Source organism: Tachypleus tridentatus, chromosome 2, assembly GCF_004210375.1.
Source record: "Tachypleus tridentatus isolate NWPU-2018 chromosome 2, ASM421037v1, whole genome shotgun sequence".
Classification (NCBI taxonomy): domain Eukaryota; kingdom Metazoa; phylum Arthropoda; class Merostomata; order Xiphosura; family Limulidae; genus Tachypleus; species Tachypleus tridentatus.
The window spans coordinates 128,396,078-128,407,034 of record NC_134826.1 but is presented as its reverse complement, the minus strand read 5'-3'; the positions used below and the strand labels follow the sequence as shown (position 1 = coordinate 128,407,034).

The 10,957-nt window shown below is 29.0% G+C and overlaps 1 protein-coding gene across 1 annotated transcript in view; it reads right to left on the bottom strand.

The window, feature by feature from the left end:
• Nucleotides 1–3,125: 3,125 nt before the first annotated feature.
• Nucleotides 3,126–10,957, bottom strand: part of LOC143245081 (sorting nexin-7-like) — a 28,034-nt gene continuing 20,202 nt past the window's right edge. Inside the window, exons 8-12 of the mRNA XM_076490927.1 lie at nucleotides 9,916–9,984; nucleotides 8,108–8,194; nucleotides 7,192–7,296; nucleotides 5,571–5,723; nucleotides 3,126–4,396 (exon numbers count right to left, since the gene is read on the bottom strand). Coding sequence (XP_076347042.1) covers nucleotides 4,304–4,396; nucleotides 5,571–5,723; nucleotides 7,192–7,296; nucleotides 8,108–8,194; nucleotides 9,916–9,984 — 507 coding nt within the window. The 3' untranslated portion in view covers nucleotides 3,126–4,303. The remainder of the gene's footprint in view (nucleotides 4,397–5,570; nucleotides 5,724–7,191; nucleotides 7,297–8,107; nucleotides 8,195–9,915; nucleotides 9,985–10,957) is intronic.

Here is a 10,957-nt window from a genome sequence, read left to right as displayed (position 1 = left end):
ATTATTTTTATTAAGTTTCAAGCAAACTTGCTTTAATATATCCATTATGAGAAAGGAATAAAAAATTAAGGGCTGCATTACAAATTGGGACTAAAATGTTTTGTGAATCTCTAGAGGTACTTTAAATTTATTGATGGTTATAAACATTTCAAAACTTAGTTAAATAGTTATTTTTTTATTAACATGTAATTCTTTAAGTTATTGCAAGTACTGAAACTTAAGAGTAACTCCAAATGCACAAACAATTACAAAACTATGTGAAAAAAAAAGTTAAAATACCAATAAATGAGTTTGGATGCAAAAACTACACACAGTTTACTGTCAGTTATCCAAATTTAACCTCATAATAGAAACAATCATTCTACCAACTGAACAACACTAAATGAGTGTTTTTATATGGAATTAAGCCTTTCACCAACAACTGGATGTAATTATTTATTTGAGAATATATCAACCTGCTGGAAATACAATAACTAGTACAGCTTTCAAAATATATTCAGACTGGATCTTCACAAAATAAAGCTCATGGATGGTATCCAATTACACAACATTTAATGTGTAATTATTACTTAAATATTATGTGCATGAGGTAAAACTGAGTTGTCAAAGTAACATTTAAATGACATTTTTAAAAATTAAGTAGTAGTATATACTTTCTTGGAAGCAAAATACAATGGGTTATAAATGTATCTGGTCCACAAGCTGCTTGTGTGATGTTTTTCAGTTAAATCAACCACTGTTACAAAGCTTTAGGTAACAGTTAGTAGACAAACTTCTGAACTATTTCATTCAATTAAAACCATATTTTAAAGTTGCAACACTGCACAGTTAAATTTTCAAGTTTAATGATTCAGAATTACTTAACATTAACTGTTATTAGTGGTAAGTTAATGTTATTTGCTTTTCATTTAACAACAGTCTTAAATTCAGAAGTTTTAACAAATTATGTCGAACTTGGTCAAATATATTAATCTTTAATCACACATTAAAATACAAATGACTGACAACTCTACAGTTGTCTATAACTTTACAGGACAGTTATATTATACACATTATCCATAAGATTAGATGCTACCTATGAAATAAACACTGAAAGAATTGCCATGGAAACAGCTTCCATAACTGTTTCATGAATTATGTACATAAATGCATTACATCAACAGAAAAGTTTGATATGGGTTTAGTTCATCCATAAATACAAAGTAATAAAATTATAAATTCCAAGTTAATACATAAAGTATCATTTTGGTCTTTACTATTTGTTAATAGGGCCCTTAGGAAGGTGTTAAGTTAGAGGTCTGTTAACATTTTAATTATTTTGATTTTAAATGTTTATGAAGTATTATAAACATATCCATAATTTATAATTTTCATTATATTAAGTACCATTATGCTACACTACAGGTACTCAGCTTAATTTTGTGTTAATTTTTTAAAAAAAAAGGATGTTAAAAAGAAAAAAATTAGTAGTCCTATTTCATATATTTTCTTGCTCAACATCATTAAGGTTACAAAAGTATTAAACATATTGAAATTATGATAAAGCTGCTGTTGAAAATTTGTACACTTTACCATAAAATCAAACAGTTCTGGAGATTCTTGACCTAAAATATTGAGTAAAATTTTTTAATTAAAAAGGATGTAGCTGAATCATTAAAAAATCATTGTCATTTTAAAAGTCTTAATTTTCTCAGCATAAAACATGCACAGCTTTAGTGTTAAAATTTAATTTGTAATAATTTCTTAAAAATGTTGCAGAAGAGTATATTTTTATATTTATTATATTATGAATCTCAAACTCAGCCATATCTGCATAACTGTAATGCATACACAATATATTTGCATTGCCATGTGATCTAACTTGTTATGCCAATAAACTTGTTCAGAAATGAATTCTTTCTTAACTTGTTATGCCAATAAACTTGTTCAGAAATGAATTCTTTCTTGTTTCTTACAACTTCATTATTTAACATTGTGAAAGGGCTGGTTAGAATATTTCAGTGGGTTTCATAAAATTCTGACAGGTATTTTTCAAAATTGTATGGACATATTTGCACACAGTAACACACCTAAGCTGAATTTTTTACAAATAACGTATGGTCAGAGGATACCTTAAAAAATTATAATTCAAAAAGTAGGTTGAACACCATCCTGATTTATTTTTGTAGATCATATTTAGAGATGTAAGAATATATGGCAAAAATCTGAAAAGGCTGAATAACTGGTGACATGGTCAAACTGTGGCCTGAAATAGGGCTATTTTTAGCTAAACCATAAAATGTTGCATGCAGCTAAATCTTTTACAGGAGATCTAACAGACTTAATTACAACAATTGCTGATTTATTAACTGATTTGTGATAGGAAATTAGAAAAAAAAATCAGCTTTGTATGATATTAAGTCTTAGAGCTTATTAAATAAACCAATAATTTTTACGATTTTGGGTTTTCAGGTGATTTTACAGCCTCACTAAGAAAATCCTAAGAGAGATAAACTTGGTTTGAGACCATTTTTGAATTAAAAAATTTCAGCCTTGTACCACCATTACTCTTGCAGCTTTAAGCAGCCAGAGCTCCCCAAAAATGAATTTGCTGAAAATAAAAAAAAAAATTAACTAAATTTTACAGGGCTGTAAACCAGAAACTATTAGAGATATTGATCTAATCTTTGGGAATTTTTCATTATATGTGTAGATGAGCATGTGATTTTTTTTAAGGTATTGTGTGGGGGTCACCTGCAGCCCCCTGGATGATTTGACATGGAATGATCCTACATTATGATACTGTTTGCAACACTGTTCATGCTTGCGATTTATTTTCATTTTAAGTTACGACGTAACATGCCAACCTGTTTAAAAGCATAGTTAATATCTTCATTTGAAAAACTAACAGTAGGCCACTACTGAAAAAAACTTAACCATGTATACAATTAGTTTGAATATTTTCATTAGACTACTAAATGTGATTTTCACCCTATATTTTAGTTCCTGTAAAATGACTAAAGGGGTCACAATTGGGATTTACTAATATCAACATATACCATTCCATTAAGCCACCAAGAATTTTAAAGCATTCTCATTTATAATCTCTATCACTTTATTTTGTTAAAAACACTAAACGCTAAGTGAGAGCATTAACATCCAGGCTTCCTTTTATTTTCCCAATCAATATATAACAGTAATATACATAACTAAACAAACTTAATACAAGTAAACGTAACTCATTATTTATGAACGTGGAATTTGATAGTAGCTGATTTAACATGTTCTTCTAACTTTAAGATTTGTCTGAATACAAGTTTTTGAAATATTTCAACAGTAAAACAACAACTTATCAGGATATTTATGGCAAATTTAACCTTTAATCTGTTAATAATTACTAAGGTAAATACTTTTCAGAAAAGCATCTAAAAATTATATTTTAATCACAAACTACAAGCAGCAGTGAATTTTCATCAAGTTTTTCTTGGTAAGTAGTATAAAAAATTATATTAAAAGAGAGTTTCCTTGTGAAAAACATTTATGAATTGCTACAAACTCAATGTTCATTCACTTAGAGTAATTTCTAATAAAATGAACCAAGTATTTTTCAATTATATAGTGCAAATGATTGAATATCTGTAATATCAAAAGCTTAAAATTATGAAACTAATATAATAGAGTTTCAGAGCAGATAAATTACAAATGGTAGAACAATGATTACAATGCTTGCAATGATTACAGTTTTTTGTTTGGTTAGCTGAAACTATAAAACTCCTGATGGAGGAGTGGAGACATCACTAAAATATTGTGTAATTGTTCTTAATTTCTGGTGATACTGATCTAACTTCAATCTATAATATTTGTCCAAATTCTAAAATTATAATTCAAAGGTAACCCAAGGATTTACACTTTGAGAAGACTTGGTTGTTTCTTGGAATGTATTTTAGTTTAATCACTAGCAGACAAATGTTCCAACTACCCACAAAAAAGGACGAAACAATGAAAACTTTATCAAGTATAATTTTTTTAAATCAGTAAATTATGCACAACTAAGAAAAATTACTAGGAAATAAAATAGTAAATGTTTTAAACAAAGATTTTGTTTTCTTATTGATAGCTTAATAATAATTGTGAAGTTACATCACTGTTTTATTCATTTTCACTGCATACTTCACTATCATGCACCCTTTTGTGTAATGTATTCATTAGGTACTGGAAAAAGCTTCCTGATTCACAACACATATGCAAGTTTTTCTTTGGACAATACCAAACATGTAATTCTATTTTAACTGGAGATTTTTGTTAGCAGTATGCACCCTGCATGTTACAAAGGATTTTCTGGACTTTCATTACCGGAACTGTGAGATGTAGTTATGTTCTTAATGCTGGGAATAGTAGCTTCCCAGGCACCTAAGCACTAAGGAAAAAAGTTAGATTAATACAGGTAGGTTACTATACTATCATTTTTTACTACTACTACTACTGTTAAATTAAGTAAAAATATTTTAATTAATTCAAATATTAATTTACACTGTTTAGTAATCTTACTTAGGCCTCATAAACCTTTCCTTTATATAGGTAAGTAAAAAAATGAAAAAAAAATATACACTAAATACACTACTGAGAAAAGCAGTTTACGTTTTAGTAAAATAACAGTTATATTGAATGAGCCTTTGTCAATCTCTTCTCACATATTAGCATTACTTGATTTTGTGCTGCCCTCTATATGCACAACTTTTTGCTTGCCACAAACCTTAAGACTCTTTCCTGACCTCATGTGATATTGCTATAATTGTACATTAAACAGTTAATATAGAGGGCAGCACAAATTCAAGAAAAGCTAGTACGTGGTAAGATATTGTATTCAAATATTTCATCAATAGGCTCAAAGCATGTACAAGTCAGGAGTAAATTACACTGTGTGTAATGATGAATTTATTTTGACACATCTTTGACTACTAAAAGAAAATAAGGAGATTCATTACAAATCCTAAATTCAATGAAAAAAGTTTGAACCTTTTCCACTTGTGTTTTAATTCAGCTCATCCTCTAAATTATTTTCAGGCTTCACTTGTAATATTTAAATTCTCTAAATTCTAAATACTATTATCAACTAAATGAAAACCAATGTGATAAGAAGTATCTTCTTTTTGAATATGCAACTTTTAAAAGGTAAAACACAACATTTTCAATAAAATATACCCTTGATATCCTCTTGATATACCCTTCAGATAGCAGATACATTTATAGCTGGGATGTATCTGAGCCATTCTGAGATACATTTTTATTTCAAGTGGGTTTCTTATCATCAAGAATTATAGCTGGGATGTTCTTTTTGTAAGTTGTACAAATTTAATTTTCCGGACAGAATAACACTTTCTTTGTTCACCTACAAAATTCTGTACTAGATACCCACAGTGAATTACACAGACAGTAAAACATCTTTATGCTCTATATAATATTCAAACATTTCATATTTTCAAGAATACAATGTTGAATTGGAAAATTAAAACTTTCATAACGATACAACATAAAAAATACTCTTTAAACCTCTTATTATTCACAACTTCTGCTTTTCATGATGTTCCTACCTTCTCATAGTACTGGACTTGCCGATTAGCCATTCCAACAAACAACTGTTTTAACTCTTGTCTTTTTGCATCCTGCCAGCTCTCTATTTCTCTCTGGAGTTCATTATTGGCTTTCTGGTGACGATGGTTATTTTCATCTACTTGTCTGACAAGCTACCATCAATTAAGAAATAAAAACATCATTTAATTATTAACAGAGCTATTTAAGGATAAATTATTATATACTATCTGGAGTACCTGTCCATTGGCTGGATGAAATAGACACTTGCTTGCAACAAGGAATAAGAAATTGTATTTCTGTTTTTCTTGACATAATAAACATTTAAAGAGCAATAACAATTAACAAAAGTACCAATACTGAAACAAAGACATACTGTTTTCAAGAATTCTATCAATATGAAATTATCTGGGGGTCCATCCACCAACCTACTCTTCTAATGACCTTCCCTATGTCATCCTGTATTACTGAGCCAAGTTGGGTGCTGAACGGTAAGAGAAATATGGAAACATAAGAGGAATGGACGCACATGCTCATATTGATGTTAATTTATTTAGAAGATGGGGGTTCAAAACCCCCAACCCATTCATGACCTTCCTCATGTCATCCTATATCACTATTATCACATTTGGTGCTTATTTATTAAGAAATGTGGAAATACACAAATAATAGATGATGGAAACATGTAAAGAAACAGGAGCAAACTTAGGTTTGTATGTTAGATTTAGGATATTACCTAGATAGTAACATATAATTTCTTAAAAGTTAAACCTTTCCACTGAATTCAAATTTGTAAAGAAAATGTTATAACATTTAATTAATCTTACAATAATTGTTTCTCCACACAGACACACACACAGTTCTCCAACTTCTTAGTGTTTGCTCAAATAATGTGATATGAAATATTACACGAGAAGACTGATTATATTTCAAACACATGATTCTAGCATGTCACTTCTAAGTTTTTACATTCACAATCACTTACAAGTACCATTCCTGTTGTATTCTGGCATTCGTAAAGTCTTTTGCTCTGAGACAGAAATCACCAGTTTAAGTTGAATACAAAAAGTAAAAGATATTTTAAAATGTTATTTATAAAAGTCTGATTTATAATTAATGTTAGAAAACATCCTAAAACTACCAAGACTTATAGACCACACTTAGAAGAAGCATAGATGAATGGGTTTTTTGGGTTTTTTTCAAGTATCAAAATGTCTTTGGAAATTATTTTATAAAAGTGTTGAAAATTACAAGTAATTTTATGTAAACCAAACACAAAAAAATTAGTCTTCCAGAAACGTTTTTAAAACATCCATTATCCTTTTGTTAGGCCTTTTTATAAACTGTGGTCTGTAAGTCTTGGTAGTTTTTGTTTGATGTGCAACTACAATGTGATGATTCAACTGTTAAATGTTGAATACCATCAAGCTTATACATTCAGATTTTTATATATAGATGAAGAATATTAAAAATTCAAAGTAAGATGTTCAAATTCTTGTACTAACTTACATAAAACCACCATACAGCTGTCACTGTTGTAACTCTATGTATATAGTAAAAAAATAGAAAGCATCTGTAATTGTTTTTATAATAGAATAGTATTAAAAGTAACAACTAACTGACCTCTTCAATAACTCTGTTTAATTTCTGTTCTTTTTCTGCTTTTATTTCTTCAGAAGTTTTCCCCCACAGCGCTCCAATACTGTAGCCTTGTGGCCCCGTAAGTAACTACAATGTTGTTAAGAAAATTCAGTACTGTGCATACCATACAGCAAAACACCCTGTAATTTCAGTTTACTGTAAAGACCTAATTGTACAGTTTCAAATGTAGTAATGTTATGCAAGCTGTGAATATAATATACCATATTATAAATCATACTAAAATAGAGTAAATGTTTCTACTCATAATCACAGCATTGTTTAAAACTTGTGCATAATACATATCATCAAACACTTCTAACACAGGAGAAATGTGTAAGAACAGGAACCATCACATAGTCAACAGAAATTTCAGCAAGAATTATGAAGCAAAACAAAATGACCTTACTCGCGTACTTATGCCTATTTTTACAGTGCCAGAAGGCTTTTACTGACTTTTTACCCGTTCAAATTCTTGTTTTGAACTTCCGTACACAGTGGTATTCAAATTTTATCTTTCATAATAAATCATGACAGTAAGATGGGTTGAAAGCTTAATTGAAGGTGCTCGAAAGTTTTATTAACTAAATGTGCAAATTCGGCAGATTATACATTTATCATAAGTTTATTTTACTCTAAATTTTATTTTTATAAACACCGAGTGGAAGTTAAAAAACAACTTTTATACATTTTTAAAAGTGTTTTTAGTGTCCTTGTTACACTTCCTAAAGTTTTACAGAAGTTACTAATAAATAAAAAATACTGAAAATTAAGTCAGGGTTTCCTACCTCTTTCGGATGATTGTTTATTTTCGTAAGCAATAACCCAAACTCAATACCTATCCAAACACTAGAAACACACTATAAACTACATTAACAGTGATTGTACTGCTTGTATTTACTTGCTCTCTTTCCTGTCTCCTTTTCTGCAGATCCTCCAGGGTCAACTCATATTCTATCTGCAGGGCATCTCGTCGTTTTAGAGCCTCCTGAAAAACGTTTTTATCGAATAATATGAAATAATTTATCTAGAAAAAGCGATAGGGAAAAATCTTACATTAGAGAAAAATGTTGACCAAAGTAATAAACTACCAATATTTATTACCTGGTAAAATTAAAATATTAACTTTTCAAAAAACAACTGTTATTCACCACGAGTTTCAATGAATACAAAGATAAATATTAACAAAACTGAGGAAATTTTGTTTGAATTTTGTGTTTAAATTTTAATAAAAAACAGTTTTCTCAGTTTGTAAACTAATAGTCTGATTTTTGAGGAACTTCTTTTATCAAGTTTGTTGAAGGAACAATAGTTACACCTGAACATTAACAATATAATCGAACATTTATAAGAAATTATCTTTCATCTTATTTGGACTTTTGTATCACATCTTAAAACATTATTGACTTCACCCAATAAAAGACTGCACCTTTCAACAGAATAACTGAAAACAAATTTTACAAATACCTTTGATACAGCTCACAATTAGAAAATTTCACCCTGGATATGGGTGTAATTATGGAGGATAAAGATCCATTGTTTTTTAATGTTTTTAAAAATCATCATCATAAAAATTAGCTTAGTTTACCAAGTGATAGACAATTACATTTTTTGTAAGTAGATGGAAAAACTTTAATTTATGACACCTCATTCATATAGGATGAACTTTTTATAAATGAAATAATTGTTGTCATTTCAAATAGTCAAATTGCATAAAATGAAATTACTTCTGAGTTACAGTTACACAGAAAAGCCATTACCAAAAAAGCAAATACTAATGAAAATAAACCAGGTCTATAACTAGCTCCTGCTATAATGTAAAAACTATCATTAAAATACAATTTTCAAGAAGGATGTATCCAATATACCGTAGTTGTGGTGTTTTGTTTCATGATATTAGAAACATTGTGAACATGAATTATACAAATATATTATATCCTTTTAACTTTTTCCAACACTAGCCATCATCTTTGTACAAGTCAAAAATTGTAAAAATAGGATGTTAATGAAACATGTGATGCACTGAAAAGTTTGATAGTTTCTGAATAAACAGTAGAAAAGCCAGATGATAAAGCAAAGAATAACTTCCCAAATTATAATGTCAAGTGAAGATAATCACTGTTGTAAAAGAAGATATAAAAGAGTAGCAGTGTGCAAAGATTAAGTCAAAATTCTATTTACTGAGTGGACACTAATGTGAAACACCTGCACTGAATTTAAACTAGTAAAAACAAGACAGCTTTCTGGTTTAAAGCCTAAACCACTGGCTCCCTTAAGACTGAAATGTGTAGTTTGTGTGAGGTGTTTCATATCAAAATATGGCGACTATTATAAACAGATAATATTATTAGCACTAATTCATTTTATCTTTATAAAATAGGTTTTTATTAATATAATTTCTGATAACAATAAGTTTCAGTTTTATTAGAAATACTTTACCACTCAGTTCTATTACTGCTTGTTTTATAATCATGGGTATTTTAATAAACTTTTTGCACTAGTTAATGATTACACACTTTACTTAAAATATGAAGAAAACATTTGATAAAAAATATAGCTGAGACAAAATACTTGTGAATAATGAAAAGTACTATTACTTCAAGCTACTAAAAAGAAACATCCATAGTTAATGAACAATAAATTGTGTTTTGTGTTACACTGTAATATTAGTTCATTAAGCTTATTTGAAAGATATTTTACTGTACTCACTTTTACAGCTTCCGTATATAGTATGTTTTCATGAAGAGGCTGAGCAAATTCCAGATCGTAAGCATCTGTCTTATGGTGGGAAGGGAAGAGGGGGAAGCAAAATAAACAATCACGTGAAACAATAATTACACAATAACTTGCAGTCAATATATTAAGATTGGGTGCAACATTCAATTCTTATGGTTTAAGAACACGTGTACATGTTACACTACAAACTGTTTATTACGGGCACCACAAATTAGCCTATTCTTCTTTTAGAAGTAATATTGATCTTTTATCCACTGGCCAGCTGTAGATAGTAAACTAACATTTATTTTCCTAACAATTGAAATAAAGTTACTCTTATTTCTTATTCATGTGACTTGTCATGTTTACTTTCTCCAAGTTTATCAGTTTTGTAGAGCAATTTTTTCTTAACCCACTCCTATTTTGTGTGAAAATTACCATTACTCTTGTATCACTCACATTCCCAAGGACATTGTGATTATCCTTATGTCTTTTTTATCTCTAATGTTTATTATTTAGACACCCTCTGAATAGTATTCTACAAGTATTAAGGCAACAATACCTTTCTTGAAATACTTCTGACTTTATACCCTCTCCTTTATCACTTGTGGACTTTTAGATTTACTTTTGTGTCTAGTCTTTACTTGGGAAGTTATTTTATTCACAATGATGTGTAAAAATGAAGGTTACCTAATTGACAGCATAATAAAATACTGTGTAACTTGTACTTATTAAAGATCTGCACATAAAAATGGTAAAAAGTTTTTTAACAGAATAAATAATCAAATATTTAATATATTCAGTCATGGTGAAATACAAATAAAATAGAATCCCCATTTTTACCATTATTGCACCAGTTTTCCATAGGTCTACTGCTTAATATTTGTTTTTCAGTTCATATTTTATTTCAAAAAAGCGGTAATTTTCCGAGCCTTTTCAAAGTTGGATCTTGTCTTCAGTACGACATCTTGTAACATTGCTAGCCATTCATCAAATAATTATGCTTCTAATCAAATTTAATGGTTTGACAAACATG